The sequence below is a fragment of the Odocoileus virginianus genome, chromosome 12 (genome assembly GCF_023699985.2).
Source record: "Odocoileus virginianus isolate 20LAN1187 ecotype Illinois chromosome 12, Ovbor_1.2, whole genome shotgun sequence".
NCBI lineage: Eukaryota > Metazoa > Chordata > Mammalia > Artiodactyla > Cervidae > Odocoileus > Odocoileus virginianus.
The window spans coordinates 67,335,886-67,355,878 of record NC_069685.1 but is presented as its reverse complement, the minus strand read 5'-3'; the positions used below and the strand labels follow the sequence as shown (position 1 = coordinate 67,355,878).

The 19,993-nt window shown below is 61.0% G+C and overlaps 2 protein-coding genes across 4 annotated transcripts in view; one reads left to right on the top strand and one right to left on the bottom strand.

Annotated features, from left to right (window-relative positions):
- The window catches only part of PI4KA (phosphatidylinositol 4-kinase alpha), a 61,017-nt gene that overhangs the window by 25,786 nt on the left and 15,238 nt on the right, over positions 1–19,993 (top strand). For both annotated transcript variants that reach the window (XM_070475722.1, XM_070475721.1), the window contains exons 19-32: positions 197–247; positions 10,994–11,102; positions 11,373–11,509; positions 11,654–11,787; positions 12,121–12,203; positions 13,681–13,751; positions 13,826–13,950; positions 14,350–14,431; positions 14,566–14,649; positions 14,735–14,824; positions 15,069–15,188; positions 15,304–15,396; positions 15,691–15,847; positions 15,942–16,069. In XM_070475722.1, coding sequence (XP_070331823.1) covers positions 197–247; positions 10,994–11,102; positions 11,373–11,509; positions 11,654–11,787; positions 12,121–12,203; positions 13,681–13,751; positions 13,826–13,950; positions 14,350–14,431; positions 14,566–14,649; positions 14,735–14,824; positions 15,069–15,188; positions 15,304–15,396; positions 15,691–15,847; positions 15,942–16,069 — 1,464 coding nt within the window. The remainder of the gene's footprint in view (positions 1–196; positions 248–10,993; positions 11,103–11,372; positions 11,510–11,653; positions 11,788–12,120; positions 12,204–13,680; positions 13,752–13,825; positions 13,951–14,349; positions 14,432–14,565; positions 14,650–14,734; positions 14,825–15,068; positions 15,189–15,303; positions 15,397–15,690; positions 15,848–15,941; positions 16,070–19,993) is intronic.
- Positions 2,481–9,306, bottom strand: SERPIND1 (serpin family D member 1). Of its 2 annotated transcripts, none has more exons than XM_020903440.2 (5): positions 9,204–9,306; positions 5,976–6,871; positions 4,739–5,012; positions 3,373–3,517; positions 2,481–3,072 (listed from the first exon to the last, which is right to left on the bottom strand). In XM_020903440.2, the coding sequence occupies exons 2-5, from the start codon at positions 6,853–6,855 to the stop codon at positions 2,881–2,883; spliced, it is 1,491 nt and encodes a 496-aa protein (XP_020759099.2). In that variant the 5' UTR covers positions 6,856–6,871; positions 9,204–9,306; the 3' UTR covers positions 2,481–2,880. The 2 variants fall into 2 exon arrangements, with proteins under 2 accessions (XP_020759099.2, XP_070331824.1); XM_070475723.1 differs by lacking the exon at positions 9,204–9,306 and adding an exon at positions 8,459–8,592.

The window sequence follows — 19,993 nt, the reverse complement described above, 5'->3', positions numbered from 1 at the left end:
CCGTCCCCTGTGTGATGTTGACCATGTCCCTTTTTGACTGTGAGGTTAAGCATCTATACCTGTCTCCCTGTACGTGTCTTTCACTGTTTTGTTTAGAGGAAGGAGTTTCATCTCTCGTGGTGCTGCTAGGGTTTTTCTATCTTTCTGTTTAACGAAAGAAGTGGTGCTAGTCAGTGACCCGGCTCTGTCCCCCCAGGCCTCCAGCAGCGCGGGGAACCTGGGCGTGCTCATTCCTGTGATCGCCGTGGTGAGTACCTGCCCATCCATGTCTCTGACGTGGCCGCAGCGCTCCCACAGGTGCTGCCCAGGGTGCGTGCCCAGCACCGTGGGTCCAGCTGAGCGGACCCAATGGCGTGTCCTCGGGTATGGGGTTCTGACCCGCTCTCCCTGTGTCCTGCCCGCCCTGGGGCTCCTGCGGCAGCTGGGCTCGTGCCGCCTCCACCCGCCCCGCCTGCCTGCTCCCGTCTGTGGTGGGCCTGGGGTGCAGCCCTCAGGGCCCTGCCCAGGAGCGCAAGCCTGTCTCTGCCACGTGCTGCGGTGCTGAGGGCCCGGGTCTTGCCCTGTCTTGGGCTGCCCCACTTCTTCCCAAGTGGCCCTTACGGCAGGCAGTTCCCGGCCAGCGTTCCCGCCACCCGTCCTCAGCCGGGCCCACGTCTGCCTCTGTTTACGCTGGTGGTTCCTGAGCTCTACTCAATGAGCCCCGGGTTGGAGCCCCTGCTTCCACCTCCCGCTCCCTCGTCACTCGAATTTGGAGCACGTACGCGTGTCCTCACAGCTGGGGCTCTGGAGTGGCTGACCCCCAGCTGCAGGGCAACCCAGGGGTGTGGAGGCCAGATAGGGGTGGAGAGCCCATCCGTGTCTTGGGAAAGGGGTCTCGGGCCCTGCTCTGGGGGCGTTCGTCCTTTGAGTGTGGGGGCCGCTGCAGCTGCAGTGTTTCCTGGCCAAGGCGGACGGGAGCCCACAGCCGACTGGCGTATATGTAGTTGTCAGCTGTGACAGTGAGACGTCACGGGCTGTGTTGAGGGAGCGTGCTACCTCTGGCCCAGGTTTGATCCCTGGGTTGGGAAGATCCCCTGGAGGAGGGCGTGGCAACCCACTCCGGTCTTGCCTGGAGAATCTCATGGACAGAGGAGCCTGGTGGGCTACAGTCCACGGGGTCGCAGAGTTGGACGGGACTGGAGTGACTTAGCGCACACGCACAGCTGTGACTTAGCATACAGGTTTTCGGGTCACCGGGGCAGGGGTCCTGGCCCTGCATGTGGGGTCCTGGTGGGTGTCCAAGCCCCCCGTGCCCATTCTCCCAGCAGAGCTTCTCGGAAAGCAGGGCGGCCGTCTGCGGGGCCAGTGGGCAAGGTGGGCAGGCTCCAGCAGTGACAGCCCAGTGCTCGCTCACCGTAAACCATCTGCTCTGCCGCGTGACCTTCACGTGAACGTGTACGCACTGCAGGGTCAACGAGTTAATGATTATGCCGGGGGCTGGGGGACAAATATTGGTTCTGTTGCTTAACATGAATCCTGGAGACCGTGGTTCCGGCCTCTGCTCCCGGGTCAACCCGGATGTGCGGGGAGACGCTGATGTCCTTCGGTGTTTGTTTTCTCTAATGTTTCACACTTTTTCCAGCTTTGGGTCTTCCAGTGGCACTCTGTCCTGAGTTACTCAGTTGAGGGGACGAGCCAGTGGGTCTGGGCAGGAAGCAGGGGTTCCTGCCCTGAGGCAGCTGCTCCCTCCTGGGTGATCTTGGAGCCCGGGGTTGGGGTGCCGGGTCCCCTGTCCTCCGAGGCTCCTTCCTGTCTGAGGGTCGTAGGCTGTGTCCTGTGACTCTGTGAACGCTCCTCAGAATGTCCCAGGTTCCGTAGCTGGAACCTGCAGCTGGAGCCGCAGCCGCGTGACAGGCCGCGGACTATGTCCATGCAGGCTGCCCGGCCGCTGGCCTCTTGCAGCTGCGGGGCCTTGGGCAAGTTACTTATTGTCTTGGTGTCGTAATACGAGGTTTGTGGACTAACATCTCAGTTTGTGGGCCCCTTTGAAAGCTGTGCCCGTTCTCTCGTGGGAGTGGTGTCTGTCCACAGGCATCTGTACTTCACTTTGGGCCGAGGTGCGTGAGGGGCCCAGCGAGGCCCCCGTTAGGACCCCCAGCCTGGGTGGTTACCCCAGGACTGACGTGAACCCCTTCAGGCAGTGATGCACTTCATCCTCACAGCAGCCCTGCGAGGCAGGGCTGTGTCACCCCCATTTCACAGACGGGTATCCTGAGGCACGGAGCTCGCCTCAGAGTGCTGGAGGCTGGAGTGGATCTCAGGCCGCCCCGTCCTCGCACCCCCGGTTAGGCTGCTCTGCCGTGTCTGAGCCAAGGGCATGCCCTGCCCTGGGTCACTGCGGGGCCCTCAGACCACTGCCAGCCCCCAGCACTCTGGGGCGTCAGGTAGTGTGAACTGGCTTCTCTTAGTTATTTGTGCTCATAAAAGAAGAGTACGCCCAGTAGACGTGGCATGTTTATTAACCCCTGGGCGGGCGGCGTGACTGCGGGCCACGCTGTCCCCTGAGAGGCCGTGCCCCTGTCAGCGGGCTGGGCCTTGCTCGAGGAGGGGCTGGCTGTCAGCATCTGGGGGGCCGCTCGTGCTCTGTGTTGGGGGGCAGCTTTGGGTGACCAGGGTGCTGCTGGGCCGGGGGGTGAGCTGTGGGGAGGGGGCTATGTGTCTGCGCCAGGACCCTTCAGCACCAGCCGCCCTGCAGGCCTGACAGTGCCAGTGTCACCACCTCGTCCACGTCTCCTGGAACGGGGGCCGGGCCACAGGGTCCTGGCGCCAGCACCTCGTGGTTGTCAGAAGGGAAACGGAATCGCGATGCCCCAAAGCACTCGAGACATCCAGGCCTCGCCACTAAGACCTGGCGGGGTTGGCGACCCGGCCCAGGAAGAGCAGGCAGCTGGTGCGGTGCTCATAGACGAGAAACAGGAAAGGCCGGTCAACGCTGAAGCGGACTTGGGTGGACAGCGGCATGAACCCCACGGCGGTCACGGCCGCGGCCTGTGTGCCCTCCTCGTTCACCGTGATGGTGCCTTGGTGCTTGAACTGCGTCGAGCACAAGAGGCGCCATCAGGGGGCAGTGGTGTCCTCCCGGGAAGGGGTGGGGTGCCGGGGGAGGCCCGGGCTCAGCGGGTTGCGACAGCTCTCGGGACTCGGTGCCCCCTCAGCTAAGCTGGGGTCACGCTGTGTGAGGGGTGAACAGCGTCACCTTTGCGGTGTGCACTGCGGCCACCTGGGGCTCCCCCGGGAGCTCGGTGAGCAGGCCTGGGGTCTGCAGGCAGGGCGGGGGCTCCGGGGCCCGGGGGCTCCCGGCCCAGACGGGACGGGCGAGGGGGTGGGCGTTACCAGGTCGATGACGATCCTCTGGTCCGTGATCCCTGTGGTGTTGCTGTTCTTGTCGAAGAGTGCCATGACCCCCAGGGCCCGCAGGGCCTCCACCAGGTTGTAGTCCTTCTCCAGCTTGAACTTGGGCAGGAGCACCTCCCGCGTCCTGGTCGGGAAGAGAGCGCTTTTCCACCCACGGCGCCTCTCAGAGGAGCCCTGTTCCCTGCGACGTTAGCACGCCAGCCCGTGGCCCGCACGCTGCCCGTGGGGCCCTGCCCGGGGAGGGTGGAGAGGCGCCCCTGTGACGCCGCTGCTCAGAAGCGCTTGCTGCCGTGCGCTGGGGTCCTCGGCCCTGTGGGTCCCTGTCCTGCCGGCAACAGGGCTCAGGGCTCAGAGGCGCCTGACGCCGCGTGTCCCCGGGCGCCGACCACTGTATCATGTGAGGGGTGAGGTGCAGCTCAGCACGCTAGAGGGACAGCACCAGCCTCACCACCCGGCCCGCTGCCCTCCGTGCTCCAGGGCACACGCACGACCTGGTGTCCGCAGCCCTCGTGGCGCCAGGACCCCGCGTGCGAGGCCACAGCACGTAGCGGCCTGTTCGTGTCCGAGGGACAAGACCGTGTCCACTGCTGGGCCATCCCGGAGGAGGAGGGGGCAAGACCTGGGGCCTGAGCGGGGCCTGCTGGAGGCACCGACAGGCTCCTCCGGCTGGCGGGGAAGTGGGGCCGTGGGCAGGCCAGGCGGCCGGCCTGCATCGTGTGGGTGGGGCCCACAGAGGGTTTGAGGGGTTGGGGGGGACGCTGACTGGCGGTCGGCGCCAGATGGACTGAGCGGGGACAGCAGGGTGATCTGGCCCCGCCTCCAGCTCCTGGCAGAGGTGGTGGGCAGTCAGGTCAGGAAGGAGGCCCATTAGGGACGGTCCCTAAAAGACACGTAGAGGCGTGACGCGGCCTGGCTCCTGGGCAGGCCTGCCTCCCCTGGTTCTGGTTCCAGTCCTGTCCGTGTGCGCTGGTCCTGCAGGGAGGCCCAGACCAGGTTCACGTCTTCACACAGGCCCAGGGAGACGGGGAGGTGACGGGTGCATCCCTCCCGCCCTGACCAGCCACGGAGCATGTCCTGCCAGGGACCGGAAACTAACTGCGCGGCAGACGACCCCAGGGCGGCTTGGAGGGCCTGGGGCCTCTCGGCTCAGGCTGGGGATCGTCTTGGTCCCAGGCCCGCAGTGTGCAGCCGCGGGGTTGGGGCAGGTGTGCAGCGGAGCCGCATCATTTCTCACCGGTGCGCTCTGGCCGCGCAGGAGCTCCAGGCTGAATTCACAGTGGCCTGGGGGACAGTACCCCTTCCCCTGAAGCGACCGCGACCCGGCCCCCCCCAGCCCCCGAGGCACCTGTTTGTCATACTCCTCTGCCACCGCTCCACCACCTGGGGCGTCAGCTGGCTCTCCAGGGTCTTCATGCCGGACAGCTTATGTGGGACCACCACCAGCATGCTGATGCCCCCCACGTACTCCAGCCGCAGCACGTCGCAGTCCAGCTCCTGGTCACTGGCCGCCAGGAAGGCGCCCTTGGTCTGCATCATGGGGACCTTGACCACCTCCCGCTCGTTCAGCCGGAAGTTGTGGTTGTGTGTCATTTCCACCGGAAATTTGTTCACCCAGGACCCTGTGAGGTCAGCGGAGCAGGGCCTCTGTGACAGTGTCATGGGGTCGCTCAGACAGGCTGGGAGGCCCACCCGTGGTCTGACCCGTATGTCTGGTTTGGGCCGGACCCGGGCGGTACTGATGCTGCTGGTGTGGGGACCACATTTGAGAAGCACTGCTCAGAGGTGGACCTGGCCAGCGCCTGCTGGTGCTTGTGGCAGAGGGCACCCTGGGTACAGGTGCACACGCGGCGGCACCACGACCCTGCTGCTCCTGCCTGCCTGCCGGCTCCCCAGTGGTGGAGGGTGCTGAGGTCTCCTGGCTGGGGTGTCCACAGGGCATTGCGAGCAGGGCCTGGGCTTTACAACCTGCACGGCCCTGTCTCTGGGGTCCCAGGGGCCCTTGTGCACTTGTGTGGGGCTTGGGGGTGCCTCCCTGCTGGCCCAGAGCAGCAGCTGTAGATAGAGGCTTGACTTCCCTGCCCCGGCTGTCCGGGAAGGAGTGGGTGTGAACCTGAGTTTCCCAAGCCCAGCCTATCTCCAGTCTTTGGTCCGTCCCGAAAGGGAATACGTAAACTGAGATCCAGGTGGGCCTGATGCGGAGAAAGGCGCTGAATCGGGTCTAACACAGGCTGGAGGGCGCGCCGAGCAACCCTGTTCCCCAGGGCAGCATTTCAGTTCTGCGTCCATGAGATGGAGATGCTGACAGCAGCGACCCCTCACGGCCACAGTGAGACGTACAGCACCGGCTTCCTCCCTGGGACCTTCCCTGGCCCCGCAAGCCGCCCTGAGCCTGGCTCTGCGCGCGGGGGGGGGGCGTGGAGGCGGAGGCTGCGGGCCCTGCTGCCCAGCCCACGCGTCCGCCCCGGGGGCACGCCGTCTCCTACCCACTGCCTGCTGCTCTCCTACCCACTGCTTGCCGCCCACGCCATCTCCTGCCCGCTGCCCGCCTGTGCGTCCGCCCTGGGGGCCGTGCTGCCTCCTACCTTTGAAGTAGAGGCAGTTGAGGAGCAGCATCTGGGTTGCGGGGTCCACGTCCTGCAGCGCGTCTCGTATGAGGCCCTTGGTGAGCCGGGCCACGTGCCGGTTCGTGTGGGCGAGAAAGGCCGGGTCAGAGAAGTCGGCTGCCCGGACCTCGGCAAAGTAGTACTCCCGGACCTTGGCCTTGAAGTCGTCCAGGACCCGGAGCTGCTTCTGCACATAGAGGCCGCTGACGGAGCGCAGCGTGTACCCGAAGTCCCTGCGGAAGAGGCGGTGGGTCAGCTTCCGGAACAGGTTGTGGACCGTGCCCAGCTCGTAGGTGGCGCTGGCGTTGACGAACTCGGCGAAGCGCAGGGCCGTGTGCACCTGCTGGTGCGTGTCGCCCGCCAGGCCCAGGGAGAGCATGGCCATGGCCGCGGACACGCCCACAGGCGCCAGGAAGATGTTGTCGGCCGCGCCGGCCCGCGCCGCCAGTGCCCGGTACAGGTCGAAAGCGAACTGCGCGTTGAGGAGGTTGAGCCGCTGCACGCGGCTCTTGCCGGGGAAGAGCGGGAGCACGCTGCCGGTGCCCGCCCCGGGGCGTGGCGGGGGGGCCGCGTCCACGACGTCGCTGTAGTCGTCGTCCTCCCCGAGGATCCTGTCCAGGTCCAGGTAGTCCTCCTCCTCCTCCCCGTCCGAGATCCACTCGTTGGTGACGGTGTTCTCCTCGTGGAAGGCGGTGGGTGGCAGGGGCCTGCTCGCGTTGCCGCTCTTCAGCCGCCCCCAGCGGGGCTCCAAGGACTCGGACTTGCCCCCACCGTCATCACGCCGCCCCCGCGGGCTGAGGGTCCCGTACGTGGATGCCAGGAGGAGGGCCAGCAGGAGCAGGCGCAGTGGGCACCACATCCCGGAGGAGCTGGAGCTGGGGAAAGCAGACATGTGAGGACGCCCGGGGCCCCCCACACACACCAGTGGGGACCCGGGCGCCCATCCCCAGACGCTTTAGGATCTGGTTAAGACAGACACGGCTGACATTCTGTGGGGCCTTGTGAGCCTGCCTGGGGGACCCGTGGGCGCCACTCAGAACCCCTGGTGGAAAGGGGGGCAAAGCCGTGGGGCCTGGGGACCCAAGGCGTTTCCTTTCCACTCATGTACTGAATTTTGGGTCAGTTTTCCGAGTGACACCCAGGGCCCTGGAGGCACCACAGTGTCCCCCAGTCAGCCGGGGCCCCCCTTGCAGTGAGGAGGACTAGCGAGGATGCTGCTGGCAGGGGCTGGGGGGCCGCCTCCTGTGCTGGGGGCCTGGGGGGGTCTAAGTGCGTGATCTGGGACGTGTCTGCAGTACACCAGCCCCGGTGGTGAGGTGTGCGCGTTCTCATCTGCCAGTCGCTGCCTGCGGCCGTGGCAGGGCCCGGTCTCCACTAAGCTGCTCTGGCTTAGAGTGTGGTGGGTGCTGTTAGAAAGCGCCTGCCGGAGGCCTGAGGGGCTCCCTCCACGTGAGTGGGGCGCCCCGGGGGGCCATGTGCCTGCAGCCCCTCCCCTGGCATGCCTGTCTTCCTGGCCAGGCACTGCCTCCCTGGAGGGCATGGCCATCGATGTGCCTGGGTCCCAGGACAGGGACAGCGTGTGCCCTGCTGTTCATCGGACAGCACCCGGCGTCCCTTCAGTCCCCTGGCGGGGTGGGGGGGACCGCGTCTTGTTCGGTGTGCGTGTGTGTGGCCATCTGCTCCTGGGCCTCGGGACCAGGACCTCTGTTTCCCACCCAGGCCGGGAGAGTGCCACGGACTCCCGTGAGGTGAAGCTGGGCTGGTTGGGCTTGAGGATGGGCTCAGTGCACGATGCCCCCTGGAGCTCAGTGAGTCCCACCCCAGCCTCTGCCTGTGCGCGTGGCCAGGCCGGGAGCTCCGCGCTGGGTGTCAGCGTGCTGGTCCTGCTTGCGCGGGGCCAGGGGCTCGATGGGACCCAGGGCCGTGGCGCCCCTTCGTGGTGTCCAGGGCTCGGCCCTCAGCCCCATGAGAGCAGTCAGCTGCACGCCCGGAGCACCGCGGCTTGGAGAGGGACAGGGACTCTGACCCCGCTGTCATCTTCCCGCCCAGCCCCTCCCCCCGTCCTGTCGCGGTGGCCACCCCACACATGCCCACACTCAGGACACAGGTCTGAGGTGTGCGGTGCTGGTGGGATCAGGCCGGGGTCCTGGGTAGAACTGGAAGTGGGTACTGATGGCAGGACACTTTAAAAATGAGGGGAGAGAGGGGAAGCTGTTTGCCGAAGGTCTTCTTCTGAGGCTGCACTTGAAAGTGTTCTTCTCAAGTTAGAAAAAAAAAAGCTTAAACAACCCCAGCTTGAGTAATCAAGGGTTCAGGAGGAGGAAGTTGACCAGACAGGGAGGCAGAGGTGAAGACACCCGAGTGGGAGCGTCTCGTGCCCTGCTGTGTGTTCCACACTGACAGGCCTGTCACTTCCATTACGCCCTCGTCGGAGGGATCAGGGGTACCTTCTGAGACCTCACTTTCTGTGGATGAAAGCTCGGCATCTGGAAGGTACATCTCCTTGTCGTCTTGCCATTCAGCATCGCAGGAATTAAGATGCTTCAGTATTATTGCTTGGTTGTGTTTAAATCCAGGGCACTATATTTGAAGAAAAGCAGTGCTTTCTAAAGGAAAATCATGCAAAAGTTTGCTTTTCTGGGCATTTTTTGTGGCACCACCTCATGCTGGTTACACGGAGCACGGCCTGGACTTTGTGGTCCTTCTCCCTCCTGGCTGCTTGTCCCCTGGCCCAGGAGGAGCGGGGCTGATGGAGCTGAGGACTCTCTTAGAGTGAACGGGACTTCAGACTCGGCACAGAGAACACCCCGAGGCCCGTGTCCCCGGACTCACCAGCCCCAGGCCCGCCACCCCCAGGCCCGTGTCCCCAGCTCACCAGTGCCGTGTCCACAGGCTCACCACCCCCAGGCCCGTGTTCCCAGGCTCACCAGGCCTGTCTGCACGTGTGTATGCACACATGTGACACACACACACAGACATATTTTTCTGAACCAGTTGCAACGCCCCAGAACCAGGATGCCCACCCCCAGCCCCGTTCCCAGTTCAGGTCCTTAAGCATGCACAGACCCTCCTCGTGGTCAGGCAAAACAGACAGAAGACCTTCCCCTTCTGAAAAGAGTGGTAGGGAGTGTTGGAAGGTTTTGCTGGACAGAGAAACAAGCCCGTCACCCACCTCCCACCCCGCAGAAGGGTTGGAGACCTACTCACCTCCGTGCTGCTGGCGCGAAGTGGCTCTGCAGGGGCGGAATCGGCCAAGGTCGGCCGCGCGCTTCGCTGTGACCTTTGGCGCTGGGCTGCAGTCGTGGTCTTCCAGAGTACACAGGTCGCAGATGGAGCACCGCCCCCCAGCCTTGTCAGCACAAAGCCCTGCTGTGCGCCCAGTCGCCGCCCAGCAGCTGTGACTCCGCTTTTGGAGGCCCAACCGGCTCCACTTGACGAGCCGCCAGGACACTGCGGCCGGGGCTGGGTTGTGTCACAGGGTGGCTCGGACGCTCCCCTGGATGTGGGCCCCCCCACCACCACTGTGCATCATGAACTCAGTCCTTGGCTGGGGGTGGGGTGGGGGGCCGAAGAGACCCTGGCCCAGGCCTGCGTGCTGTCTCTGGTCCCTGCAGGGCACCCAGCCCTGCTCCCCTGTGTCGTGGGAGAGCAGGGCCACACCGAGGTTCTGGGGGGCGTTCGCAGGGGCCGTGGGCCCTGGTCATCTCAGTGTCTAGTTTGTGGGGTTCCATTAGCTTGGGTCGTGCTGCACAGATGCAGGATCTCCGTCCGCGACCAGGGATTGAACTCGGGCCCCTGGGCAGTGTGAGTCCAGTCATAGCCATGGACCACCAGGAATCCCTGGGGGTATCTTGTTTATGATGCATGTTGTGAACTCACTTTCCAAGAAGTGTTGTATTATCATCCTACCCAAGCTGGATGAAGGGGCCCATCTTGCCACCCCCCACAGCAGTGGGCATCACCCCTTCCCTGCCCCTGGCTACCACCTGGCACGTTCAGTTCAGTTGCTCAGTTGTGTCCGACTCTCTGCGACCCCATGAATCGCAGCACGCCAGGCCTCCCTGTCCATCACCAACTCCCGGAGTTTACTCAAACTCATGTCCATCGAGTCAGTGATGCCATCCAGCCATCTCATCCTCTGTCGTCCCCTTCTCCTCCTGCCTCCAATCCCTCCCAGCATCAGGGTCTTTTCCAGTGAGTCAATTCTTTGCATGATGTGGCCAAAGTATTGGAGTTTCAGCTTCAGCATCAGTCCTGCCAGTGAACACCAGGACTGATCTCCTTTAGCATGGATTGGGTGGATCTCCTTGCAGTCCAAGGGACTCTCAAGAGTTTTCTCCAGCACCGCAGTTCAAAAGCATCAATTTTTTGGCACATACTCAGTGCTTATAGATCGTAGTACATGCTCAGACCGAGGAGCCCCGCTTGCTGTGGGTTCATTATTGCCTTGTGGGGCTTGACCTCTACCAGAGGCTCTAGAGGGTCTACGCGTCTGCCAGGTGCTGTGAACACTTGTAACCGTTTTCCGTACCCAAGCCCCACACACATGGGTGTGCACACACACAGCAGGACACGGTCAGGTTGGGCGTGCAGGGACTCCAGTCTCAAGAGACTCCCCTGTTACCTGCTTCACACGCTGGGCTCTGCCCACAGTCCCCGCGCCTCCCTGCTCCCCACCCCAACGCACCCCACCTCGGGCCTGGTTCTGCAGCCCAGTGGCTGCCCACCTGTAAACACCTAGCCGAGGTCCTGGAGCTGCTGCTGCCTGCTTCCTGGTGGTGAGGTGGGGCTGGTCCCTCCCGGCGCAAAGCTCGCCTGCACTCCAGGGCACGGGAGGGTTTCCAGGGAGCCTGCTGGGGGCCGCTGGTCCGGCCTTCCCCTCCCAGGCCAAGAGACCGCTCCTCTGAGAGGAGACCTGGAGGGCGGGTCACGGGCTTGCGTCTGTAGGTCTCAGTTCCATGTGCAGACAGCCCCCTTCTCTGCCTCTGCTCCGCCAGCTCACCCGGCGGCTGCCACCCATCAAGGAGCCGAAGCCGCGGCTGCAGAAGCTTTTCCGGGACTTCTGGCTGTACTCGGTGCTGATGGGCTTTGCTGTGGAGGGCTCAGGTAGGGCCCCTGGGGCACGTGCCGAGTGAGGCCCGAGTCCTGACGGGGTGTGTGCCCCCTGCGCAGGGTGGCCGTGGGGCTGTGGCTGAAGCTTCCGGGAGCACCGCGTGCCTTCGAGGACCCTGTCCCACTCAGGAAGCAGACTTGTTTCTGTCCCCACCCTGGGATGGTGGCTCAGGCAAGGGGCCTGTGGCTCGAGCTGCTGTCAGCCTGGGCCCCGGCGGGGCACCTCCTGGGCCGGGTGGCGCCTCAGCCCTCCCTGTCTCGCAGGACTCTGGCCAGAGGAATGGTACGAGGGGGTCTGTGAGATCGCCACCAAGTCCCCGCTGCTGACCTTTCCCAGCAAAGAGCCCCTGCGGTCCGTCCTCCAGTACAACTCGGCCATGAAGAACGACACGGTCACGCCCGTAAGGATGCCTCCCTGCCAAGCACGGGTTTGGGAAGCCCCCGGGGATGAGAGGGCTGGTCTTGCGTGTCCATGCACGCGCGTGGCCGCAGGGCTGGTTTCGGGGGTGGGGCCGCCTGCACCCACGCAGCCCCACCGCCCACAGGCCGAGCTGAGTGAGCTGCGCAGCACCATCGTCAACCTCCTGGACCCGGCCCCTGAGGTGTCCGCCCTCATCGGCAAGCTGGACTTCGCCATGTCCACCTACCTGCTGTCCGTCTACCGGCTGGAGTACATGAGGTAGGCCGGCTGCCCCCGCGCCCCGAGCCCTGCGAGCGCCTCCAGGCTCAGGGCTGTGCTGCTCCTGGCCCGTCAGGGTCCTTAGAAACGCCAGCCCAGGCTCCTGCTCTCCGTGTGCGCGTCCTTCCTCAGCCCCAGATGCCCCCGGGATCCGGCGCTGCGGCCACCCCCACTCGGGGGCAGGCCGCTGAACTGTCAGCGGAGCGGCCGCCAGCCCTGTGCACGTGGCCCTCGAGGCCCCGGGAGGGGGCAGCCGAGCTCACGACCTCGCCCATCCCAGTGGCGCTGCGGCTGCTAGGCCCGAGCTGTGCGCTCATCCCAGCCGTCCCGCAGGGTCCTGCGCTCCACTGACCCCGACCGCTTCCAGGTGATGTTCTGCTACTTTGAGGACAAAGCTATCCAGAAAGACAAGTCCGGTAAGTTGGCGCCGCAGGCCTCTGAGATGTGTTGGGGTTTCGTGGTGTGAACGGAGCGTGCTCCCTGTGTGCACGGAGGAGGCAGCTCCACACCGCCGCTGCATGCTGCCTCGGAAACATGAGTGTAAGCACGCGGCCCCGAAGACCGCATCCTGGCTCTGCGTGTGTGCTGGGGGCTGGGCCAGGAATGTCCCCACAGACGCCCTGCAGCCAGCCTCTGCCAGAGCAGCCCGGCCCATGGGCGCGGGGATGGGCCTGGGCAGCTCATGGCCGAGGAGTGGTCCTGCTTCTCGACACTGCTGCTGAGAGGACCGAGGCCAGGGTGCAGAACCCAAACGTGGATGCATTTCTGTTGTTTTGTGTAAAAGAAAGAAAAATACATTAGGACGTATGTCTCGAAAAACTTTTAGGAGGTGATGTGCACGTGTCCCTCTATGTTTGTATATATGTATGCAGTGTCTAATTTCATTTGTTTCACTGGTGGTGGTTTAGTCACTAAGTTGTTACGGTTTAGTCACAAGTCACTAAGTTGTAGCCCCATGGACTGTAGCCTGCCAGGGTCCTCTGTCCATGGGGATTTTCCAGGCAAGCGTACTGGGGTGGGGTGCCATTTCCTTCTCTAGGAAGGATCTTCTCGACCCAGGGATCAAACCTGGGTCTCCTGCATTGCAGGCTTCTTAACCAACTGAGCCACCAGGGAAGCCCATTTTTTCCACCAGGTGTTTATGAATTAGCTACTGTGGTTGTTCCTTTCATGCGATCAGGAAAGAGGGAGACCAGGAAAGAGCCACGGGGTCCAGGGAGAGGCCGGGCACCTGTGTAGGGCCACCCCTGGTCTCACTGACCAGGTAGGAAGGGTGCCCCGCAGCTGATGGACAGAGACGTCCCACGAGCAGCGGTTAGAGAGGCTCGTTAGCCAAGAGCAGACAGCTCGCCGTGGGGTACCAGCCCCTCCCTGGGGCACCCTGCGTGCCATAGCAGGTCCTTGCCTGGTTTAAGGCCACGTCCTTCTTTCCTGGGAAGCTTTCAGGACCCGAGTCTGTGGGACACGAGGACTCACAGATCCCAGGATGCCATGCACAGACCTGAGGCTCACCGTCCCGACAGGACCACACTCGAGCCTCTGTTCTGTCAAAGCGTGCCTGTCCCCGATGCTCTAGTGACACGAACGTGATGTAAGAAAAGGGACAGAACCACATGCAGGTGTTAAAGCTGAGGCAGCAGAGAGAAGAAACGTTCGGTCTAGGCGGCATTTGCCAGCTTTAGTAAGAGAACAGACAGACTCGCATTGCTGTTGCTCATGTGCTGACTTGTGAGGCGCCTGTAAGGGGCTGGTGGGGGCACCCAAGAGGAGCCGGGGGCTCGGGGGCAGTGCTATGTTGGCCACAGATGGGCGGCACTCCCCTGGGGAGCGGGGCCAGCCTGGGCGGGGTCGGGGGCGGCGGGCAGTCCCCCCACTGACGCCCCTGTGTCACAGGGATGATGCAGTGTGTGATCGCCGTTGCCGACAAGGTGTTCGATGCCTTCCTGAACATGATGGCAGAGAAAGTAAGCCTCGGGGGGATGCCTGCATGCTCGCCAACATGCGTGCGGGGCCTGCAGCCTGTGTCCTCTGAACCCAGGCCAAGACCAAGGAGAACGAGGAGGAGCTGGAGCGCCATGCGCAGTTCTTGCTGGTCAACTTCAACCACGTCCACAAGCGCATCCGCAGGGTGGCCGACAAGTACCTGTCTGGGCTGGTGGACAAGTGAGCTCCGCTCCCTGCCGGGCCATGCGCCATCCCCCAGTCCACGTTCCCCCGGAGGTCCCGGGTATCCCCTGCCCACAGGAGGACTGGGCCCGCCCTGAGCGCCCTGCACCCTGCGCTGGCTCCCGACAGCTCCTCTGTACCCCAAGGTGCCACACGCAGACAGCTGTTCCTTACCCTCGGACTTCCTGCACGTGCAGCCGTGCCCCCAGCCCCTGTTGTCCAAGGGTCCCGTCTTGCCATTTTCAGTGTGAGAGTAGGGGGCCATGGATGGAGACGGAGGACCCCATAGAGAGCAGGGGACGCCTGGCCGTGGCCAGGACGACGGGGTTGGGTGACCTCAGGAGCACAGCTCCGGGTGGGGGGCTCTGGGCCCTGAGCAGAGGGCTCTGGGTGCAGGTTCCCCCACTTGCTCTGGAGCGGGACGGTGCTGAAGACCATGCTGGACATTCTGCAGACCCTGTCGCTGTCACTGAGCGCTGTGAGTGCCCCGCCCGCCCCGCCGAGCCTGCTTCACGCCCCAAGCGGAGGGCAGGGGTGCCCATCACAGATGGGCAGAGGCAGGGAGGGAAGCGCCCGTGGGGCCGTGGTGCGAGGCGGGCCCTGTGCTTCCAGGACATTCACAAGGACCAGCCGTACTATGAGATTCCCGACGCGCCCTACCGCATCACCGTCCCGGACACCTACGAGGCCCGAGAGGTAGGTGGGCGGGGCCCAGCCCGGGCCCGGGGCTCGGCCCGGCCCTGGGGCACTGAGTGCTGCCTGCCCTCACCCCCTCTGCCAGAGCATCGTCAAGGACTTCGCCGCGCGCTGCGGGATGATCCTTCAGGAAGCCATGAAGTGGGCGCCCGCGGCCACCAAGTCCCACCTGCAGGTGCGTCTGAGGCCGGCGGGAGCTTTGTCCCCACGGCGTGCTCAGCCTGCACCCAGCACTGGTGTGGCGGGCTGGGGGCGGCACGGGCACCGGGGCGGGGCATGCGCTGGGGCTGCGGGGGGCCCAGGGCAGGTGGCCTCGGCATGTGGGGGCGCGGCGGGGCGGCGCCAGCGTGGCTCGGCCGGCCACCCGCCTGCTGCGCAGAGGCATACTCCCCTCCGCGGTGACGCGGGTCCCGTGGCAGGAGTACCTGAACAAGCACCAGAACTGGCTGTCGGGGCTGTCGCAGCACACGGGGCTGGCCATGGCCACCGAGAGCGTCCTGCAGTATGCTGGCTACAACAGGCAGAACACGAGCCTCGGGGTACGTGCACTGCGGACCCCTTCTGACGAGCCTGCGTGCCGGTCCTCTGCGAGAGCAGATCCACGCAGTAGACAGGGTGGTGCTGGACAGTGCGGCCACTGTGGTGTGTTTGTAGGCGACGCAGCTCACGGAGCGGCCGGCCTGTGTCAAGAAGGATTACTCCAACTTCATGGCTTCACTGAACCTGCGCAACCGCTATGCGGGCGAGGTACCGCCCCCACCTGCCTGCCCTCCTCCCCCACCCCAGGGTGGCGGGAGGTCTGTCTCTGGGGAAGGTCCAGTCTTCGGAAGGGGTGGGAGTTCCTCTCAAGTCTTGAGAAAGAAAAAAGTGCCCAACTCAAGAAGCCCCCTGCCCTGGGGGTCCGTCTAGAACCTTGGGAGCAGCAGGTGCATCTGGAGGAGCTCTGGGGGCAAGGGGTGGGCTGCGGGGATAGCCTGGCACTCGGTGCCGGCAGGGGCCGTGAGCAGGGCAGCCGGGCCACGTGTGCCTCCACCGCTGCAGGTGTATGGGATGATCCGGTTCTCAGACGCCACAGGCCACACGTCGGACCTGAACAAGATGATGGTCCAGGAGCTGAGGGCCGCGCTGGGCGCTGGTGATGCTCAGCAGTACACTCAGGCCATGTTCAAGCTGACCGCCATGCTCATCAGCAGCAGAGGTACCGGCCCAGGGGCTGCAGCCGCACCATGCGCGGGGGTGGGCGTCGCGAGCCCACCCACTAGGGCCTCTGAACAGCGTTCCCCTGGTTACAGACTGTGACCCGCAGCTCCTCCACCACCTGTGCTGGGGCCCCCTGCAGATGTTCAACGAGCACGGCATGGAGACCGCCCTGGCCTGCTGGGAGTGGCTGCTGGCCGGCAAGAACGGGGTGGAGGTGCCGGTAAGACGCTGGCCGTGGGGCCCGAGGGTTGGAGAACCAGCCTTGGCCCACTGGCTGTGGAGCATGGAGACCCTGGGCAGGCCCCCTTGTACCCCCGGGGCCTCGCACATCAGTAAGAGGTGATGTGAAAGCCCAACCCCAGGACCATCTCTGGGTTAGAGGGGACTTGGGCCCAAGGCTGCCGTTCCCCCAGTGCTCGGCAGGGGGCGCCCTTGCTCCGCCGGCGGCTGCTTTGCATCCCCCAGTCTGTGCCCTACGAGGGGTATCTCCTCACGTCCAAGGTGAGGAGCAGCGGCTGCGCTTTGCTGGAGCAGCTGTGAAGAGATACCCCACGTCCAAGGTAAGAGAGAGCTAAGTAAAATGGTAGGTGTTGTGAGAGGGCATCAGACAGCAGACATACTGAAACCATAATCGCAGAAAGCTAGCCAGTCTGATCACAGGACCACAGCCTTGTCTGACTCAGTGAAACTAAGCCATGCTGTGTGGGGCCACCCAAGACGGTCGGGTCATGGTGCAGAGGTCTGACAGAATGTGGTCCACTGGGGAAGGGAGTGGCAAACCACTTCTGAATTCTTGCCTTGAGAACCCCATGAACAGTATGAGAAGGTAAAATGATAGGATACTGAAAGAGGAACTCCCCAGGTCGGTAGGTGCCCAATATGCTACTGGAGATGAGTGGAGAAATAACTCCAGAAAGAATGAAGAGATAGAGCCAAAGCAAAAACAACACCCAGTTGTGGATGGGACTGGTGATAGAAGCAAGGTCCAGTGCTGTAAAGAGCAGTATTGCATAGGAACCTGGAATGTTAGGTCCATGAATCAAGGCAAATTGGAAGTGGTCAAACAGGAGATGTCAAGAGTGAATGTCGACATTCTAGGAATCAGCGAAATAAAATGGACTGGAACGGGTGAATGTAACTCAGGTGACTATTATATCTGCTACTGTGGGCAGGAATCCCTTAGAAGAAATGGAGTAGCCATCATGATCAACAAAAGAGTCTGAAATGCAGTACTTGGATGCAATCTCAAGAATGACAGAATGATCTCTGTTCATTTACAAGGCAAACCATTCAATATCACGGTAATCCAAGCCTATGCCTCAACCCATAACGCTGAAGAAGCTGAAGTTGAACAGTTCTATCAAGACCTACAAGACCTTTTAGAACTAACACCCAAAAAAGATGTCCTTTTCATTATAGGGGACTGGAATGCAAAAGTAGGAAGTCAAGAGACACCTGGAGTAACAGGCAAATTTGGCCTTGGAGTACAGAATGAAGCAGGGCAAAGGCTAATAGAGTTTTGCCAAGAGAACGGACTGGTCATAGCAAACACCCTCTTCCAACAACACAAGAGAAGACTCTACACATGGACATCACCAGATGGTCAGCACCGAAATCAGATTGATTCTATTCTTTGCAGCCAAAGATGGAGAAGCTCTATACATTCAGCAAAAACAAGACCGGGAGCTAACTGTGGCTCAGATCATGAATTCCTTATTGCCAAATTTAGACTTAAATTGAAGAAAGTAGCAAAAACCACTAGACCATTCAGGTATGACCTAAATCAAATCCCTTATGAATATACAGTGGAAGTGAGAAATAGATTTAAGGGACTAGATCTGATAGACAGAGTGCCTAATGAACTATGGACAGAGGTTCATGACATTGAACAGGAGGCAGGGACCAAGACCACTCCCATGGAAAAGAAATGCAAAAAAGCAAAATGGTTGTCCAAGGAGACCTTACAAATAGCTGTGAAAAAAGAAGCAAAAAGCAAAGGAGAAAAGGAAAGATGTTCCCATTTGAATGCAGATTCCAAAGAATAGCAAGGAGAGATAAGAAAGCCTTCCTCAGCGATCAATGCAAAGAAATAGAGGAAAACAATGGGAAAGACTAGAGATCTCTTCAAGAAAATTAGAGATACCAAGGGAACATTTCATACAAAGACAGGCACAATAAAGGACAGAAATGGTATGGACCTAACAGAAGCAGAAGATATTAAGAAGAGGTGGCAAGAATACACAGAACTGTACAAAAAAGATCTTCACGACCCAGGTAATCACAATGGTGTGATCACTCACCTAGAGCCAGACATCCTGGAATGTGAAGTCAAGTGGGTCATAGAAAGCATCACTACGAACAAAGCTAGTGGAGGTGATGGAATTCCAGTTGAGCTATTTCAAATCCTGAAAGATGATGCTGTGAAAGTGCTGCACTCAATATGCCAGCAAATTTGGTAAACTCTGCAGTGTCCACAGGACTGGAAAAGGTCAGTTTTCATTCTAATCCCAAAGAAGGGCAATGCCAAAGAACGCTCAAACTACCTCACTATTGCACTCATCTCACACGCTAGTAAAGTAATGCTCAAAATTCTCCAAGCTAGGCTTCAGCAATATATGAACCATGAACTTCCAGATGTTCAAGCTGGTTTTGGAAAAGGCAGAGGAACCAGAGATCAAATTGCCAACATCCGCTGGATCATCGAAAAAGCAAGAGAGTTCCAGAGAAACATCTATTTCTGTTTCATTGACTATGCCAAAGCCTTTGACTGTGTATCACAATAAACTGTGGGAAATTCTGAAAGAAATGGGAATACCAGACCACCTGACCTGCCTCTTGAGAAACCTGTATGCAGGTCAGGAAGCAAAGGTTAGAATGGGACATGGAACAACAGACTGGGTCCAAATCGGGAAAGGAGTACGTCAAGGATGTATATTGTCACCCTGCTTATTTAACTTATATGCAGAGTACATCATGAGAAACGCTGGGCTGGAAGAAGCACAAGCTGGAATCAGGATTACCGGGAGAAATATCAATAACCTCAGATATGCAGATGACACCACCCTTATGGCAGAAAGTGAAGAGGAACTAAAAAGCCTCTTGATGAAAGTGAAAGAGGAGAGTGGAAAAGTTGGCTTAAAGCTCAACATTCAGAAAACTAAGATCATGGCATCTGGTCCCATTACCTCATGGGAAATAGATGGGGAAACAGTGGAAACAGTGTCAGACTTTATTTTGGGGGGCTCCTAAATCACTACAGTTGGTGACTGCAGCCATGAAATTAAAAGATGTTTACTCTTTGGAAGGAAAGTTATGAGCGACCTAGATAGCAGATTAAAAAGCAGAGACATTACTTGCCAACAAAGGTCCGTCTATTCAAGGCTATGGTTTTTCCAGTGGTCATGTATGGATGTGAGAGTTGGACTGTGAAGAAAGCTGAGCGCCGAAGAATTGATGCTTTTGAGCTGTGGTGTCCAGGGAAGCTTTGGCCACCTCCTGCGAGGAGTTGACTCATTGGAAAAGACCCTGATGCTGGGAGGGATTGGGGGCAGGAGGAGAAGGGGACAACAGAGGATTAGATGGCCGGATGGCATCACCAACTCGATGGACATGGGTTTGAGTAAACTCTGGGAGTTGGCGATGGACAGGGAACCCTGGTGTGCTGCAATTCATGGGGCCGCAAAGAATCGGACACAACTGAGCGACTGAACTGAACTGAACTGAGTCGTGTCTGACTCTGCGACCCATGGGACTCCCCAGGCAAGGGTACTGGAGTGGGGTGCCATTTCCTTCTCCAGGGGATCTTTCCCACCCAGGGATCTGACCCGGGTCTCCCACACTGCAGGCAGACTCTTAACTGAGCCGCGAGGGCGCTTGTGCTTATCCACAGCAGCTGGGTCTCAGCTGCCCAGGAGGGCAGCCCCTGTGTCTGTGTTTCTGGACTTCCTGCTGGAGGGGGCCCAAGGAGAGGAGTGTCACATAACTTCTGAAAACAGATTTATGTTTCCAAGATTCCCGTTGATTTCCATGGTAACACGGGATGCGCTTAGTGTTTCCTGCGTTTATTCAGCTGAGATGCGTGGTCAGAGGGGATTCTGTTCTCCTCGCCTCTGAGGGAGTTAGCTGGGTAACTCCCATGGATGCA